General features: G+C 43.6%; 2 protein-coding genes across 2 annotated transcripts in view; one reads left to right on the top strand and one right to left on the bottom strand.

Moving 5' to 3' along the window:
• ARHGAP31 (Rho GTPase activating protein 31) overlaps positions 1-19,127 on the top strand; it is a 56,948-nt gene that overhangs the window by 26,267 nt on the left and 11,554 nt on the right. The window contains exons 2-7 of the mRNA XM_027878861.1: positions 8,677-8,779; positions 9,270-9,414; positions 13,792-13,874; positions 14,492-14,599; positions 16,261-16,406; positions 18,145-18,343. Coding sequence (XP_027734662.1) covers positions 8,677-8,779; positions 9,270-9,414; positions 13,792-13,874; positions 14,492-14,599; positions 16,261-16,406; positions 18,145-18,343 — 784 coding nt within the window. The remainder of the gene's footprint in view (positions 1-8,676; positions 8,780-9,269; positions 9,415-13,791; positions 13,875-14,491; positions 14,600-16,260; positions 16,407-18,144; positions 18,344-19,127) is intronic.
• The window catches only part of UPK1B (uroplakin 1B), a 35,662-nt gene continuing 31,116 nt past the window's right edge, over positions 14,582-19,127 (bottom strand). Inside the window, exon 8 of the mRNA XM_027878863.1 lies at positions 14,582-14,681. Within this exon, the coding sequence (XP_027734664.1) occupies positions 14,667-14,681 (15 nt within the window). The 3' untranslated portion in view covers positions 14,582-14,666. The remainder of the gene's footprint in view (positions 14,682-19,127) is intronic.

Genomic DNA, 19,127 nt, shown 5'->3' with positions numbered 1-19,127 from the left:
TGACTATCTGTAAAACAGCCCATTTGGAATAACCTCTGGAAATTGCTATATTGCTCTTCACTGGGAGAGCCCTAGAGGCAAGATCAGTGAGAGGCCTGAGTGAAAGTACATTGCTGCACAGTCTAGTGTCAGTCTGCATCACTCCATCAGCGTGACAGAGGGCAAAATAAAAAGGAGAGAGAAGATATAAATATGTGCTGTGAGATTCAACCATGCAGTTTTTCATCCGTATGAGGGCTTGGTCCAGGACCAGTTTCTCTGTTACTTTGTACCTTGCTACCAAAGAGTAACCCGGGCTCTCAGTGAGGTGAGGGGCCTCTGTTCTCCCTATTACACCCCTGAGCTCACTGGCACTGCCATTCTGCATTAGCTGGCATAGCTGGACACGCACTTTAAAGCTTGGGAATGGCTGTCATATATGCTTGTAAACGACTTGCTGTGTGGCAAGCATGGTAAGACAGCCATGCGTGCTTATGGACCTCCTTCCTATCCTTGCACGTTTGAAGGGACAACAGAAATGTCCTGGGAAAGAACAGCAGAGAGAACTGCAGAGCAGTCCACTTTTCTGAAGCATGAGCATGTTCATGAGATAACAACTCAGTTCCTCGCTTCACCCTGTCTCTTCACCTCCTTCCTAAAGCCTTCCAAGATTAATTATTTGGGAATTAGTTTCTTTGTCACCACCATGCCATCACTACAAAAGTGGACTAAGGATCTGTCAAACAGTGAGGTATCATGACAAAGCAGCACAGAAACTACAGACAAATATTACATCCTCTGGAGACTGCTATAGATTTCAGTGTATGGAGGTGGTGCTTATGAAAGGCACAGTACAAAGGACTTCAAAACTGTTTAACTAGTAACTGGTATTTTTCAGGGGCACATGAAGATCTAAGTACCCAGAACTTTTTTGTAACAGCCCCAAAAGTCTTCCTTATAAAGAGAAGCTTAGAATCCCTATTGCCTGGCACACTAGAGTCCAAGTTGAAAAGAAATAAGAGACAAACTAACACTGACAGCCGGGTAGGGAGTATGCCTTGATCCCCTTAAATTGCCTTTCTCCAGATTCTGGGACCCTAAGAATCCCTTGTAAGGATCCCCATGTGTCAAGGGAGATGGTGGTTTCTACACCTTTTTGTCAGTTAAGAAATGGGTGTAATAGTTTACAAGCTGCCTCCAGAGTAATTTTGGGACTGTAGGAAACTGAGCAAGTCTGCATCAGTTAGCAGGCTCAGGTAAAAGTTGGAGACTTTGCTATTTTTCTAATTTGCTTCAGAAGTCCCTGTACATGAAAACATGTAGATCAAAATCTGTTGAGAGGAGGAAAAAACTTATGAAGTCCATATATTTTCATTGCTTTGTTGCCAGCCGTTAAGTAGGTTAGCATGGCTTTCATAAGTGTCCATGCTTAAGAAGACAGCGGAGGAAGAAGGGAAAACACGATACAGAAAACATGACACCCGCAGTCCATAATCTACTTTATTGATCTGGATGAAAGACAGCAGACACTCAATAGACTTCAGATGAAGCCTACATCATTTGTTGTCCAACCCAGCACCAACACTTACCTGCACTGCACTCTTCCCTTGCAGGCTGCTTCTCCCAGCTCCCTTGAGCTGCAGCACCAGCATTGCCCCCCACTCACTCCGGCACTCTATCAGCTGATGCAGCCTTTGGATTTGTTAGTGTGAGTAGTACATGTCATCAGAATCAAAGCTAATGACAGAATCCCTGTCTTGCAGTCTGCTTATCCTCACAGTATCTAGGCCTTTACAGAGATGGAGGTCAATTCATTACATGCAACTTCAAAACTATTCTGATATTCTCTATCCTTACACCTGAGTCTGTTTTGTGAGACAGAATAAACTGTCCTGTTACTCCCACCTCCAGAATTATCTACCCCAGTTGTTTGTGCTGTGGTGAACAAAATGCTGTACAATATCCACCCTAATCTGCTGTGGATTAGAGTTGTTAGGCTTTAAATGATTAGCTGAGGACATGCACAGCTCATTGGCCTGCCATTCAGAACCTAAGCTTCTGTTTTCCAAGGTGGTTGTACCACAGAGTCACAAAAGTTAGGAGTGGAGATATCCTGTTCAGTTATCTGGTCTTTTTTGCAGGAAATTCACAGCAGGATGTTTTCCTAACAAAACTATTCTAGTATTTAGTACAACCTCTTTCAAAAGTGCCTGCGTGACAGAATTTGCCAGCTATGTCAAGGTAAAGTCACATTTTAGAGGGGCACAGTGACCGCCGGGGCTGAGAATCAGCATTCAATGTCTGCTTTGGCAGTGCTTTCTCTTAGGCTTTCTTTGATGTGTGTTGTCTATGAAATGGCCAGGTCTGCCCTGGGCTCTTTCATTTCTGTCTGGAACACCACAGTTGTCAGATCTGCTCTGGAAAATCAAGTGTTCCTACATGTATTATTTAGGTATGTCAGATGTAAGCAGGGTATAATATCAATGGGAAAAACTCCCTTGATAGTGGTGCCGTTGACTTCATTCAAACTCACACTTGGCCTGCAGGCTGTGTTGAAATGCATTTACTTGAAATCAGAATGTCACATCTCAAACAGCACTCAGCATTTTCACTTCCCACGCAGGGCATGGAAGGTGATGGTTCGCAGCATCTGACAGATTTGAGATCTGTTTTTCCTACTTTTCTGCCCACCGGAATCACAACTGTGTACAGGACAGTGCTTTCATCACAGGGAATGGCACTGTTGTGTTAACCTTTGTGACCCTACAGGAACATTTCCCCCAAAAGCAGAGGGGAAAATAAATATGAAACGTGTAACTTATACACTGACTCAGTTGTGCTGTCTGTGCAGACAGGATCACCTTGACACCAGTTATTCATCTTTTTTGACTATGTTTATGGCAGTTAAGGGGGAAAAGACAAGGTGAACTGCAACAAGTTGGTTTGTTTTTAGGCCTCCTTGGTGTTGTTTAGCTATCTCATGCTACTTAAATACAGGTGTGTGTATGCATGGAGGGGTTGTGGCAGCTCAGCACTAACAGCCAGACTCAACACTGGAATTCGAGGGTGAGACAGTTTATTTTTTTTTAAATTCTATAAAATTAATCTAGTGCTGGTGAAAAGTATGCATAGGCATCCTGGAGACTGAAGCCCTCTCTTTGTCCTTGTACCAGTTACGTCCAGACAGGGCAAATCATCCCCTCCCGCAGCTCTGCCAACTTGGTCTCTGAACAGGAGAGACCCTTTGCAGGGATTTCAGATGCTGTGTTCTCTTCCATTCCCATTTGCCACTGAAGAGGGGATAGTGGAAGGCAAAGGAAGTAATACCTGGGAGCAAGGCAGGATTTTTCCTTAGCTGCCACTGGTGAGGACTATGCATTGACAGGCAATCTGGAATTGTGACTGATGTGCTGGACCAGGGACTGGACAAGTTGCCGGGAGGAAAGCACAGTTTGATCTGCTCTGGAATCTGTTTCTAAGCCAACCTTATGCCTAGTGAAAATCAGGCAAAGTCAGCAAAAAATAAAAATAAAAATATCTAGTGAATCAGCTTTGAAACTCGTGATTTACAGTAGAAAGTCAGGAAATGCAGAAAAATGTCATATCAGAGATACTGACTCTCAAGTATGTTGCCATTTGTACAATCCTGTTCTTTTCCTGTGATTAGGAGACCAAGTTAATACATTAGTTTGTGCTATTTTGTTATTTTTTGCTTGTACGAAATAACAACTCTTGCTTAGTAGACTGAAAATCTTACTTTCAAGAAGGAAATATTTCCTACTTTGGTCATTTTAGTCATTGAAACAAGAGACTATTTGACCTTTATTGTCATGCTATTGACATAGCATGATAGGACGCATGCAGTGCTATTGAGGGCAACTGAATACAATTAAAAAAAATTCTAATATATAAAAACCCCAAAATGATGAAATAAAAATGCTCACAATGTTTTTCTTTATAATGCAGTATTCATTTTGGGGGGAAATTAAAAAAAAAAAAAATCCAAACTATTTCCTGCAAGTCAAACATCAATAAGGTGATGTTCCAGGTGAAATGAAAGGTCTGCATTTATCCTACCATTAGTTGAACTAAAATTAAAATAAAATTAGAGAGGGCATGAAACCTCCTCCATGTGACAGAAACCAGCTATTAAGGAGGTCTTGAATATCTCTGTCACTAATGTTTATCCTTAGAAGGAGCCCTCTGAGGAAACCACAGAAGGATAAGTGAAAAATGAAGCCTGCTGCTATTCAGTCCAGTTCAGTGCAGTGTACCCTGAACACATGATCCAGTAGGACAGTAAGATAGCTTACTGTCTTACTGGGCAGTATTCACACTGACTGGTTAGGGTGTCTGACTCAGCAGCCGCCTCCGTGGGGTCCTTCTGTAGCCCATGGAGACTCAATTTCTTCTAGAAGGTGGCACTGAAGGTCACAGGATATTGGCTGCATCTCCTGCTGGACTAGGGTCTTTCTTGCTCCTTGCTGGTTTTGGTGGGAGGCCAGGAAGCCACCCTCTCAGCAGTCATTAGATGGGATCACTCCCTCTTTCCCTAGTGTCCTCTCCTACTTGGGTTGCTTGGTGATTTAGATAGGTACATGCTTAAACGTCTCCCCAGCTTAGCCAAAATGCTCAGTCTAGTGCTGGGTGAAGCTTTTGCCAGACAGGCGAAGAATGAGCACCTTCCTTGGTAGTGGAGAGGTTTGGTGAGTGGCACCACAATGACTGGGAAGGGAGAGGAGAGAGGAGAGCCTCCCTCCATACCAGCAGTGCTGGGATATGAGAAGTTCAATGCCCGTTGCTGGCATGGGAAGCCAGAGGGATCAGAAGGAGGAAGACACGGTACCTAGCAGGAGTAGCAGATGTGGAAAGGAGATGGCATGAGCTGTGGTCTTGAAAAAGACCCTGGTGAAGGTGAACATCTGTGTACACTGGGCTTGGAGGTGATATCCAGTGAGAGTGGAACGAGTTACTGTGACTGCCTTTCTGTTTTATTTTTGTCTAGGGGAAGAGAAGTATTGTCTTTTGTGTGCACTGTGTTTATAACTCAATTTCCCTTCTGACTGATGCCTTGCTCCATGCTCTCTTCTCCTCCTCCATCTGGTTTCTATTGTAGTTTTAAATGAGGACAGTTTGGCTGTCTGGCAGAACAAGCGGGGTCTGTGTGACACCAGCTGCCTCTTCCAACTTCTAAGACTCCGGAGCAGTTTTAATTATAGAAGTGTCAAGACTGGACATCCCCCCACCCACTCCTTTCTGTGTTTGCACATACAGACCCTGCTACAAATCCCCATCCGTGTCTGATCTCCCTTTGAGAGAGACCCAGCTCTCTGATTTACATACGCCCTGTAATGCCAGTAGAGTCCTGTTGTAAAGCACATGCCAGAGTCCGTATCTCCCTACATTCAGGACTGATCACAGCCTTGTTTCATCAGAAGTTTTGTCTGAAATAATCAAACCACCTCAGAAATGCCTGGAAATGGGAGAGAGCGGCACACTTCTGCTCTAACCTCACCTCCCCCAAGTGCCCAAAAGACTCAGCTTTGTAGGAGATCAGAGCTGCTCAGGAATGTCAGAGCTACAGGTTCTGCTCAAAGAAAACATTTATTGTGCTCCAGTTTCATACAAGAGCTGCATTTAGGGGCTTGATTTGCAGGAAGCTGATGCAGTCCCTTCACCTCTGGGGATCTGAGGTCAAAGTCTATAGTTTTCAGTTGGAAGTGAAAAGTGTCCTATGTGGGATTTTTTTTTTGACATCACAAAACTGCCACAAATTTTAGCGTAACTGCCTGTTTTCTCTTCATATGAGCCAAAGACCTGGTGTGGCAGGAAATCTTGTACATGATGAGTGAAGGGCACCGGCAAAGATGTGTGAGAAGTCCAGGGATGGAAAAGGAAGAGTTCAGGGCTGCAGTAAGAGATGCTGGCAGAGCTTGCTGCATATTGCCTATCCGCAATCTATAGGTTGTCTCTAGTGTGGAGTCTTCACTCACTTTTAAAAATGGCTTGAATTTTATACATTTGCTACAGATTGTTCCCCTCAGGCCCCTGTTTTTGCCTACCAGTCCTCAACAGACAGATCTAGCCTTCTCTGGTTTTTGTATGGGGGCTTTGCTTACCTGCCTGAGGCCTCTTAACCTAATTTATTCCACAGAAACTTAAAACTCAGCCAAATAACCCAGTGTGGTCCTACTTTCAGAGATTAAATTAGTCACAACAAATATCAGTATATGCATTTTTTGTTTGTGTTCTTATTCTTAACACTTTAAAAAAGTTTCTAAATTTTAAAATTTTTTAAAGGTCGAATGGTCTAAATAAAGTATGTAATAAAGGACCCCATTCTTGTGGCAGCTAGTCACCATCATATGAAGCTTGTCTGTATGAAAAACTGTTAAACTTTTAAACAAACCTTGTCACATGGCTATACTGATCAAATATGTTTTCTGTTCCATTAATTCTTCTCTTTTGAGGTTGCATGGTTTCCATTTTCCCACTCAAATAGATCTGAGGTGGAAATGGATCTGCCTAACTTTCATTTTTGCTGAATGCATTACGTTTATTTCTAGAGACCCTTACCAAGAATTAAATCTCAATATGCCACGTATGCATAGCTCCTTCCATAAAGAGGTTACAGCCTGACTATCCAGAAATGGAGTGAGGCACAAAGTAATTTGTCTTTCCCTTTTTTTTATTTTTAGCATGCTCATCATCATATGATCTGAGTCCCCTACTGCAGTTCCAGATAATCAGGACTTACTCAGAATCAGGAAGGTCTTCTTTCTTGATGTGTCACGGGGACTTTTCTTGGCAGCATATTAAGGAAATTTCGTACTTGTTTTTTTGCTCTGACTCCTTCCACACCATTCAGTCCTCCTAGGAAGTAGATGGTGTAGACACTGAAAGGAATGTTTCCCATGTTCCTTCTGGAAGGCACTGATGTGATGCCTCCTCAGAAGTCCTGGAGGAGAGACTACTATAGCCTTGTGACTGTTGTGGACAAAGCTTTCATTCTGTAGACTTCACCTGTTCTCTCGGTGACCTCATGGTTACCCCTCAATGTTGCTGTAGTAGGCTGGGGCCTCTGATGTGAGCTCCACTGTTAGTCTTAGTAGTCTAACAACCTGAAGTTCTTAAAAATTAGCACAAAGGCTTTGAGTGTACCACAGCATGACTAAAGTACCTGCATTATGAGTCCTCGCTCAAAAAAACATAAAGTCAAATTTTCCCTGTTGTTTTGGAGAAGATCCTTTGACTGAGAAGCATTAGTCTGTTTGGATTGTTTGGGCTTCCAAGTAATCACTGGCACTTTGGGTATTCTTGCATTTGGGTTTGCCAAAAGGGAAGAGAAGGGTCATGCAAAAGGACCTCTTCCCTAGGTAATTGTCAGGAGGCAGAAGGGTAGCACTTCCCTGACTGACTGGGCTTGGTAGTAGAGTGTCACTGAGGTAGGAACCAGCTTGGGAGCCCTTCTCACCAGAGCCTGTGCCCTGGGATGCTTGGTTAGGACGGGTCCACTCATGGGCTGGCCCTGGCCTCAGTGGCTCCCAGGACAAATACAATAATACAATAATGTACCAGCTGGTTTTTTTATGCTATCATTGGATGCCATCTGATGAAGTGCATGTCAACATGTCATTATGGTCCTGAACTTTGAGCAGAAGAACTCAGGGAAGGTCCAGCCAGAGGCACTGTCTCTGTGGTGCCACAAAGTTGTGGCAATTCCTATGCCTGGCTTTCCAGTCAAGTCTATGACTTAGTCTGTTTTCTTCCATACAGCTTTCCAAATATGTAGTGTAGCAGAGTCAGCGTTACAGTGGGGAACTTTTAACTTCTGCATTTACTGACTTTTGTGCCTATGGCTGTGTGAAGCATTGCATTAAATATACAGTAGTTTCTAGCACCTAATAAGGAAGGGCTTTCTTACTGTTATTGTTATAGCTAGGGTTGTTATAGTACTGTGAACGGGGAGGCTTGGTCTGACCAAGAGAATGGGGAGTTCTTATACCTATATAATGGGGAAAAAATAAACATATACTTTGGATCCAGGTCTGGATGTAAATGTTGTGCCTCAGGCTCCTCTCAGCTTTAAGACTGGTTAAGTCTTTGTCTAGTTATGTTGCTGGAGTCCTTTTGAAGCAGATGTCAGGTTTAGTCAGTGTGCAGATCTAGTCAATATTTGAACTTTATAACCCTCTGTGGGAGTTTATGAGCACTAAACTGTGGGTATGTAGGCTTATATGGAAGTGTGAATGCTTCTCTGATTTTTATCCAAGCTAATCAGATCTTTTGGCACAATTCAGCGAGGCTACAGCCCTAGACTGGGGAGGGGGGAGGTTCCCAGGACCTCATGCTTTACAGCATGCTTTCAATTAAAATGAAATAGCTTCTTTTATATATTTTTTTTGAAGGAGAAGAAAAAGGAAGAGAGAGAAACCCTACCTTACTTTCTACAGTGTTTCTGTGACTTCAGGGTTAGTCGTTACAAATGAGTGTGGCACGGCACAACCATAGCATATCCTCATGACCACTTTGCAGGGTCTACTTTTGGTTTGTCCTGTATTTCTTCCATTGCTGCAGCCTTGCCTGCACCCACAGAGAGCCTCTGTTGTTGTTTCATGTAACTGTCTCCTCTGTGGTGACTTGTGGAAGTTGTCAGTGTGTATTCATTGGGCATCTTGCTTTGCTTTCTTCTCCTAGTCCCCTATGTGCTGAAGAGCTGTGCGGAGTTCATTGAGACTCATGGCATTGTGGATGGGATCTACCGCCTCTCAGGAGTGACATCCAACATACAGAAGTTGAGGTAAGGGCAATGTATTTGGTGTCAGAGGCATTCAGTGACACTACTCAGTACCTTTTCGGTGTTAATCCCTCAGACACAGACTGTGGCCAACAGAGGCCTACACTGATGCAGAAGATAAATTGTCTCTGAAGTTGGTAACAGGGAAATACAACATTTCAGGGACAAGCCCGTGACAAAGTAAAAAACTATATCTCCCTGCATCTGTTAATGGGAAAGGCTCAGCACAAATGCTAAGTTGTTCTCTCTCACTGTAAGAGAAAACAATCTCTTTATATCAGTCTGGGGTCCCCTCATGGGACTATGTTAGGGATAATGGATAATAAGTTGAAACCTCAGGGCCTGAACATAGCAGACAATCTGGGCCAGCCTGCAGAGACATTTCTGCTTTCCAGTTTGTTTTTTCTCTAGCTGTAAAGGAGTACTGAGGGTGGAGTACTGGCCTGCTGCAGCTCTTATTCACCCATATTGTTATGTTTCCATATTGTTTCAGACAAGAGTTTGTTTCTGACCAATGCCCGGATCTAACAAGGGAAGTGTACCTCCAGGACATCCACTGCGTGGGGTCACTCTGCAAGCTGTACTTCAGGGAACTGCCCAACCCTCTCCTCACTTATGAGCTCTACAAGAAATTCACGGTGAGACCCTTGGCTCATCTTGTTCCTCTACAGCCGTGTGGATGTGCTGCAGATTCCTCCATGACAGCTGCTTGGGATTCACTCCAATGTCCTGGCTTCTGGTGGATCTATCCTTATAAACACTTCTCAGCGTTCTTCCCTTCTCATCTTGTGTTAGCTCTCTTTCCCTGTCCTTGTTTCTTTTCGCAATTTCGTGTTTATTTCTCTCAGTTTGTCTGCTGTTTCCTCCCCTTCATCTTGCTCATTTTTTCACTGCATTGCTTCCCTGCTGCCTCTCTCCCCACTGTGCACCTCCTCTCAGAATTACAAATGCTCTTTCTTTTCCTCATTACTGTCCATCACTGAGTCTTCTGTGTCACCTGGGGCTTGTGATCATAATCACAAGGGTGTGGTTTCCTCATTTCTGTCCCTCCAACTGTCCCTGACACCTGCACAAACTGATTTCTCAGCCCATGTGTAAAGCATCAGCTTTTCTGCATCTGTGGCATTTTTTACACAGTTTGTAGGAGTGCAAATGATGACGCAGGTTATGCCAGCTATGGCATATCAGGTCTGTCACAATCACATCATAAATACAAATGGCAGAGGAAAGCGGCAACTGGCCAAGCAGAAATCTTGAACTTTCTTTGAAGAGATTACAATTCATGGAGTAGTTACTTGATTCTGTAAAACTGCCACAGATTATACACGGATGCAGTTGGAGCCCAGGAGCAGATAGCAGGGGAGCAGAAAAATAACACCACAATGCCTGAATTTTTTAAGAGAGTTGGCTAATTTTGATGACAGATAATATTTTATTTAAAATTGGCACAGCAAGCTATGCTTGTTGTTAAAGTTATCTGCTTCTTACCACTCTAAATCCACTTTCAGTTTTTATGACACCAACAATTTTAAATCCCATCACTGAGGTTGAAATCTTATGTGCCAAAGGTCTGCATTTGCAGCTAAAAGAATTCACCAGCTTCTATAGATAACTGGGGGGGGGATGGGAATTATTGTATTCTCAGTGTTAGAAACATCCATCCTTTGTTAAGAATTTCTTTCATCCTACTCCTTCCCATTTGCTGGGAGGAGGAGGGACAGTCATTGCCAAAAATGTCAGATGTTACAGAAAAGACATTCTGCAAAATCAGGTATTTCTGTCTGCATTGCCTCTATCCTGAATTAAACACTTTAAAGTTACACTGCTATGGCACAGGAGACACTGGATCCACACAAGAAGACACTCTCCAAAGAGAATTGCCTGTTGCCTGCTATGAGGAGAGGCAGGTGTATCTGTGGATGGAGAAGCTTGCTGTGGAGCAAAGCCAGATGGAACCAGACAAGCAGCAACCTGATATAAAAAGTCAGATAGCTGTTAGGACAAACCTGTACTGGGGACCAAGGGGTGGGAAGTGGCTCGCTGTGCTGCCTGACAGATATGCAATAGTGTTAGGTGTCTTGCAGTTTCGGTGCCAAATTTTAAGTAAGATTGGACTATGTTTCAAGGTGATGTATAGCCAAATATTCATGAAAAATTCTGAACAGATTTGAAAAATTGACCTATATCCTCAGGATATAAGGATTCTAGGATATAGGGTAGGATCTCTGGAGATAGTCAGGATGAATAGGATCTTGAAAATACAGGGTATTATTCAACCATTCACTGTAACTGATGAGTTTCATTCTTGTTGAAGCTATTTGGCTGGTGTCTTTCTGGCTATCACTACTGATTTATGGAAGAAAAGTGCTCTAAAGGAAACATGACGATTTAGATGGAAACTTTTTTAGGAAAGAATGTTTGCTGAAAAGTGCAGTTTTGGAATGATGACTTGCAGATTTTCAGTAGATACATTTGGTAAAAGCTTTATTCAAAAACAAAAGGAAAAACATTTCTGTAACCAAGTGTTTCTTCTACAAATACTTTCTAAAGGAAATGTTCAAACATTATATCAACACATTTAACTTATATAAAATGTCTTTCAAAAAAGGGTTAAACAGCCCAAAATTTAGAATATAATTTCCTTAATATGTGGTTGAGTGTAATGCTTTTGTCAGTGTTGAACAACTGTTTTCAAAAATCTTATGCCAACTCCCCAAAATGTTATCACTTTAGGCTGACCTAAAAGGTTTTTTTTTAATCTCTGGCCTTTCAGTTTGTCCGCTCAGCCACAAAATCCATTATTCATGTAATCTACTCAGTAGGGATTTATAATTGGTAACCCAGCTGACAGGAAGCATAGTCATATACCAGGAGGAAAGAAAGAAAAAAAGACCAATTCCCCAAGGACACCCAATAGGAGTGTGTGTATGTGTGGGGTGTCTGAACAGGGAACAGTGGCAGCCGTACCTCAGCAAGTGAGTGCTGGTAGGAATAAAGAACACATGTTAATCCACCTTGACTCAGTCAGAGCTGTCTCTGAGTTGGGATAGGCTGCACTTTGAGTCACCAGAGTGATTCAGAGATTTTTGTCTAAGGAAAGTCAAATTCTTAATGACTAGGGAGGGGGTGGCTATTTGCTCATCACTATATCACGTTCACAGGTGTAACTTCCCACTCATGACCTCACTGGCTATCAACATTTGCTAAATGATTGCCATCTTGTGTTCTAGTGATGGATGGTTGTTTCTCAGGATAGATAAGCTGACTCTGCTTGGCTCGTTCTAGCCTGGGCATAGAGGAATCAAGTACTCCCTCAGAGCAAAATAGCTCTAGGAGGCCAAGCCTACTTTCTCTCTGGACTCTGTTCCACTTGTTAACCAGGGCTTATGAATCGTGCACTCTCATAATCACTAGTGGAGTAAAAAAAAAACAACGAAGTTACATAAATTCATACCATGATCAACCAGTACGTAATAAATGGCATTATTGGTTCTTCCTTGAATTCTGTATTCTGCTGCTGTAATCCACAGTTTTGGAGGGGGCCTCAGATTTCAAAGGCACAGCTTGTATGGGTCAAAAATGTTGCCCAGAGGTTTGAACAGGTCGTGACCTCAGAGAAGTTGGTATTCACTTGCTGTTGAATCACTGGGTCTTTGAGACCTGGAAGTAAAATACGAGAATGGGGAAAAAAAAAAAAAAAAGAAAAGGAAAAAGACCTGCAGTTACGTGTAAAAAGCACTAGTAGGAGTTAACCTACCTTTAATTTGGGCAAAACAAGTATACCTGCATCTCATATACACCAAACTAGTGAGCTCACTTGTTTTTCTTTGCCATCACATCTCTGTCCTCAAAACTGGAGATGTTTATTTTGCTGGTCCTTGTACATGAGAAGTGATCTGCTGGGAAAAGGACAGTGACAAAAACAGAGAGGGTAGCATCCTCAGTGTGGATGTTACAAGAAGATGCTTCTTTGGTTGTGGCTGGTAATTTCAGGTTCATAATGTTTAAGCAATGAGTGGTTGGGGAAGGGTTGTTTCCTTCCTTTTCTTTCCTAGCAGTGCTGACGTCTGTCTGTAGGCACAGATTCTGCTGGCAGTGTTGGTCACAGCATCTTTCTTTGAACTTGCTCCAAACTCCAGTGGCAGTAGGGTAGGCAGGAGGTTCCCAGACAGTCATGCATTGTTTGAACTTTCTGGTGGTTTGTCCTTGCCCAGCACAAATATTGAAAGGGAATGGCTGAGCAGATGAATACCAATGTAGTGAACCCCTAGGAATGCAGACAAAAGTCTATCATGGCTCTCTAAGCTCTTGGTCTGCAGAGATTTTCTCAAGACCAAGATGTATAGCCTTGATTCTGTCTAACCCTGGGTATAAGAATTTATTAATCTACCTAGATGGTGATTTTGCTAAGGCTTCTCCCATCCTAAAAGATGCAAACTCACACAAACAATCCCTATAGCTATCTTCATGTGACAGTAAAAATATTGCTTATTCGAAGAATATGAAACATGTATATCCAAGGTGTTCTCATAACACAGGGCTTGAAAAAACTGTTTGATTTTTAACACAGTTTGGGGGAGTGGGGGAAGGTATCACTGTTTATTACTTTTTTCCATTATTTTCACTTCTCTCTTTCCCTCTCTTTCTATTTCACCCACTATTGCCCAAGTTAAAAAAAGGGAAAGGAATCACAAAAAACAAACAAACAAACAAACAAACAACTTCAAAACTTCCATAATTCATAATTGAAGGTCTAAGACCTTAAATGCCCCTCTCCCCTAAACACTGACCACCTTGTCTGAATGCCTGCGGATAATGTACTGAGACATGAAGTAACAGTGCAGGAAATCTCTGCTGTGTTGGGGACACAAAGCAACCTCTTCTATCAGTAGCTCTGTAAAGTAACAAAAGAGCATTCCCTCTGAGAAAGGCTGTCTCGTGTGACCCTTTTGAATCCCTTTTCCTTTCCCCCTAAGTCCATTGCCAGGGTGTATTGTTTCTTTGTATCTCTGCAGGAAGCAGTATCACGCTTCCCTGAGGACGAGCAGTTGGCAAGAATTCAAAATGTCATCCAGGAGCTCCCACCATCACATTACAGGTAAGAACGTGTCCCCTGAGGTGCTGGCGATCACTGTGCTGATCCTCACTATCAGGGAATATTGCCTGAAACAGCACTGGGATTCATTTCCAGAAATCAATTCCCCGAAGCTGACTCACCGTTTCCAAATCTGACAACAATTTATCTGACATTTAAATATCATTGAACAAACCTTTGTTAGAGACAGAACAAGATCCCCCTGCCGCAGTCTCTCATCCTGCTTCCCCAGCTCTGACTGCTAGGGCACCCTTGGCCAGTGTCCTAGTGTGGAAAGGAGAAGATGATCTGCTGGAGGTGCTTGAGCAAGAGCGAAGAGCTCAGTCCTTGCATAATCCCACTTCCTCTTCCATCCATCTCACATCTTCTTTTCTCCCATCTTGCTCAGGACAATTAGGTTCATGCACCATCTTTGGCAACCCAAGAGCACAGTTGTTTAGGTGTTCACTGCGATCCCATGCAAATGCTGATGCTGTGTGTCCTCTGCCCTAAGGGGCCTTTTGTGCCATTGCAGACACTTCCTTGAGAAGGGGACAGGGCTGGGTTTGAGCCTTGCTGTCCCAGTGGGCAGGCACTGTTAAGCTGACACATTTTTCTTTCTTTCTCTGAAACCATTTCAGAACACTGGAATACCTGATCAAGCATCTGACTCACCTGGCCTCCTTCAGCAATATGACCAACATGCACACCAGAAATCTGGCCTTGGTGTGGGCTCCAAATCTCCTCAGGTACAGTAGAAAGTCCTCTTGCCCAGAGCACCATGCTGAGCCCAAAGGCAAATGCCAATGCCTGAGCCTAAGACCCAATCACCTGAGGAAAGTGCAAAGACAGGGAAAAGCTGAACAACTAAAGGGAAGAGCAGAGCAGAGCAAACAGCTCTTCCAGGTTGAATAATCTGAGGTTTTGCTGCCAGCATCCAATGAAGCTTGTGGTTTTGTGTGTTTCTTATTAAAAATCAGTTGCTATTTGCAAGTTGAGCATATATTTAAAAATGAGGACTTAGCTCATCACTGGGGAACGTTAATGATATTTTTCATGGTGTGAATGCTTCTGCAGCGGAGTGGTGAGAGACAGCAAGGCTTGGAAGGGAGAGCAACAGGGCAAAAATACTGCAGACCTGTGCCCAGATCTGCTTGCCCAAAAGTGAAATGAGCTTGGTAGGCTTAAAATGGCAACCAGTGTCAGATCTGAGATCACCAACTGGTTTTTCATGTTTGCTATGCCTGGCACTCTGCTGGGAAGAAGCCTGGATAAGATTCAGGCAGAAGCCTGGCTGATGTGTTGTAGAGCTAAGAAGAACAAGAAAAAACAGCATCTGGGGAAAAAAAAGAAATGTTTTGTATATTGTTGAACTTGTCTTCCCTGTCCATCCAAAGAACTATGGAGGGAGAGTCCAGGACAGCAGCTGGGCAGGAAAGGTATGATGGCAGAGCTGATAGTGGAAGCCCTGAGCTGGCAAAGGACATTGGCTAGAGGGGTAAAGGCCTGAAAAGCATTCTCTAAAGAGTTATCTCACCCTTCACAATCACAAAACTGGCAGAGCAGGCTCTGAAAAAGAATCAAACGTTGACTCTATGAAATATAATAAAGTGAGCCTTTACTACTGAGTCAATTTCATTCTAGCATGTGTCCTTGTAAAAAAAAATAAAGTCTGTTTCCCTTTGCAATCTTTCATAAGTACAAGTCCCAGGGAGGAAAAGGAAGGAGCAAGCAATGCAACTGCAGTCTCCTTACAGGGTTATCCTCTTGGCAATGCCCCAAGCTATTATCTAACACACCAGTCATTAACTTTACAAAGGATCCATTGCCCAGAGATAATTTCTTCAGCAACACTTCGGCATGTCAAGATAAGGAATGTTTCTTTACTGAGAGCAAGAGTGAGAATGTGGGAGTACAGGGGGGCAGAGAAGAGACTACTGAGGCACACGGCAAAGTGTTGAAAAAACTGACGTGGGGAAGACCTGAGCAGGGTTCTAAGGGATTTCACTAAGAGATATTGAAACTTTGAGTACGGATGTAGAAGCAGCATTTGAAGGCTCCTGTGTTGTCTTTCAGGCCCAATTCTGAAATAGCTAAAAGAGGAGAAACGAGAGACAAGGATGGAGTTTGAGAGTCACAATCTTATCTGTGCTGAAGAATGTAAAAACCAAGTAGGGAAAATAACAGTCAGGTAGCAAACAGAGGTAGCAAAGAAAACAAGGAAATTAATTTTTAAAAGAGTGAAAAAGCAAAGAGAGGATGAGGGCCTGTGAGGAAAGGAGAACAAGGAGTGCAGCAAAAGTGGGGAAATCATTCCTGTTACAAAGCTTTCAGGAAGAAATCTGGTCTTTCCTTCCCAGAGGCTGTGTGTGGCAATTCTCAGTACTGGTACACCTCTTTCCTCATGCAGGTCAAAGGAGATTGAGGCAGTTGGCTGCAATGGGGATGCAGCCTTCCTGGAGGTGCGAGTGCAGCAACTGGTGATCGAGTTCATCCTGAATCACGTGGATCAGATCTTCAGCAACAACAGAAAAGCCAGCTCTGCGGAGAACATTGGTAACAACCTCCCTGAGCCACTTCACATTGTCACTTGCCATGTACTCCAGCTCCCCTTTCAACTAATATTTCAAGCACATTAACCCTTACCAGCATCACAGACTCCCCCTAAGACACCTTGAGCCCAATACCTTATTCTTGTTCTCTTCATCCTTATCTTCAACATTTTCTTTTTGAATATTACCCTCCTTCAGTGTTTTCTTAGGTTGTCCTACGTCTCGTCTTTTGCATGATCTCATTTGGCTTCACTCTTTCCATGAAAGGAAGACCATCTGACAGATTCTCAGTCCTGGTCTAAGCTCTCTCTTTAAGTCCATCAGCCACAGTCTCAACTCTTCTCTCAGGCTCTCCCAGTTACAATTCCTCATACCAACAATACCTTACCTCCAGCCACCATATCCACCCAAGTCAGAGGTCATACTCCCAGGACAAAAGTTAATTTTTTTGCCAAAAATTTATATGTTGTTTCTGATGACATTTTATGTAAGAGTTTTTTTTTTTTTTCCCTGGGACATCAATAGAGATGGGACAGCATTAGAGATGCTGATTTTGTTGTTTTAGTGATGGCTTTGTCATCAAAGGCTGTGAAGTGAGAAGGTTTGGATCGACACTGACCTCAAATAATTTCAGAAATATGCACCGTTCTGTTTTACGCACTGGAAAGACTTGTAATACCTTCAAAACTCGAGGAGTATCCACCTTTCTGCTCTCCAGCCCTGTGTCAGCTCGTCCTGCCCATCTTTACCTCAAAATGTGCCAGTCTGTCACTATATCCCACTATATCCAGTGTGGTGCCCTGCTCAACTTGTAACACCCCTGCATTGTGGTGAAGGTGTCATTCCTACACACTTATTTATGTCCTGGCAGAATGCACGGGGTGAGCAACTGCTCCTGTACTGCCTTAAGAATTGTCGTGAAACACTGGCTAGTAAATTCCAAGACTTCTGGTTGTACTGCAGATTGGAGACCCAAAACTGGCCCAGCTTTGAGGAGTGTTGGACACTGCTGGCATTGGAGTCAATAGGGAGTCAAGAGAGGAAGATGCTGATGAACTGAGTTGATTCTTAGTGGGAAAGTGCCCCTTCACCCAGCCTCTCTAGCAGAGGCAGGAACTTGCACCCTCTTCGGCAGTAGGGCTAAGTGCCAGGTGGACTCCAAAGCCTGTGCTTCCTTCACACACCTTGAGGCAGTCTGTTCAGGACAGGACTGTTGTTGAGGTGGCATTTGGGAAGTTAGCATCTGTAAACAGGCACTTTCAGTTTCCCGGGCTGTCAGTCCCACCGTTTCTGTGGCCCATAAGTGTATCAGAAAGTTAAAGTATTGCTGGCTTTTAGAACAATCCCCCTTCCTGAAGCAAGACAAGGAGAAAGATGTGGCAGTGAGAGAAAGAACTAGGCACCAGATTTGGATCATGGACTGAACTGGTCCAGTATTGGGTGAGGGTGGGAGTGGGTGGAGGAGGGAGGAGAAAAGGGACTGTTTGAATCCTGGTGGTTTTCAGAGACACCTCTTTCGCACAGAAGTGCCTTTGGCTGGCAAGCATGGCCCCTGCTGGGAATGCACTCAGATGGATAAGGTTGCTGGAGAGCTGAAAGGCTTATCTGACAAAAAGCCTTTCTCCCTGTACGTGCCACTCCTTTGCCCCCTCCACAGGAGATGTTCCAGTCAAATAAAGACATGAAATTCTTTCTCTAGTCTCCCCTCACCCCAGGCTGGAATGTATTTTCTTGATTTTCAGAGAGTGCATCAGTTGTGAAAAGTCTGACCCTCCCCTCAGCCTCCCTCCCAATGAAACTGGTGAGCCTGGAAGAAGCACAGGCACGGAGTCTGTCTGCATCCCACCCTGCTCGGAAGGAGAGGAGAGAGAACAGCTTGCCTGAAATTGTGCCTGTAACTGGATCTTTCTTCCACACAGTTGTTGACCTCCCCGACAGCAAGTGAGTGTCAAGAGGAGTTAAAGTGCAAATAAAAAAGTGCAGGCTCCCTAGTGTGATTGGGAATAATCCTTTTGTTAGCATGGTACCCCACACCTGCACACATGAATCTACAGCCACCATCAAGAGAAAATTCTGTGCCCTTCTCAAAAGAGGCACAGATGCTACTGAGAAGTATTGCAGTTACTGGGTTCATAGCTCCACTAGTCCTCATCCCTCCATCAGGGCAGAACTCCACAGGCCTCCTGTGGGAGGAATTAATTGCCTTTGCATCCTTATGCCAGCTCAGAATTTGGCCAAACACGGGATGAACATGGAGCAGGTTGGGGCACAGCTCACCTACAAGTTCCACCTGCTGGTGGCTGATCCATGGCATGCCTGGTGCCACTGACCTGCTCAGCTTCATCATTCTCCAGATTCCTCTGCAATTATGGCCAAGTAGTAAGGCTAATTTTCACTCCCAGCATGGAGACATATTTACATAGTGGCACCTATGCCAGCTATGTCTATGCCAGGAGAAGAGTCCTATTTCAGCAGAGGTTACTGCAGATGTTGGCACAGTGGCCCAGGCTAAGTATTTATCTATTGGTCTACCTAACTGTTAATACATGGCCACTCTACTGCCAGGTTTTGATAGATTACAGCCTCTGCAGCAGGAGGCTCAATTATCTACTGACCCATAAAGAACCAGAGAAAAGATATTTATTGTCACTTGATATATTAAAGCAAAAAGGAGCTATCTAACAGAATACTGGCAAGAGGATAACCAGCTTAAGACAAAAGAATA

The sequence above is a fragment of the Empidonax traillii genome, unplaced genomic scaffold, assembly GCF_003031625.1.
Source record: "Empidonax traillii isolate 1590-97213 ecotype Southwest subspecies unplaced genomic scaffold, ASM303162v1 scaffold46:size3806547, whole genome shotgun sequence".
Lineage (NCBI taxonomy): Eukaryota > Metazoa > Chordata > Aves > Passeriformes > Tyrannidae > Empidonax > Empidonax traillii.
Note: the sequence above shows the minus strand (reverse complement) of the source record. Positions and strands in the feature narration are given on the sequence as shown.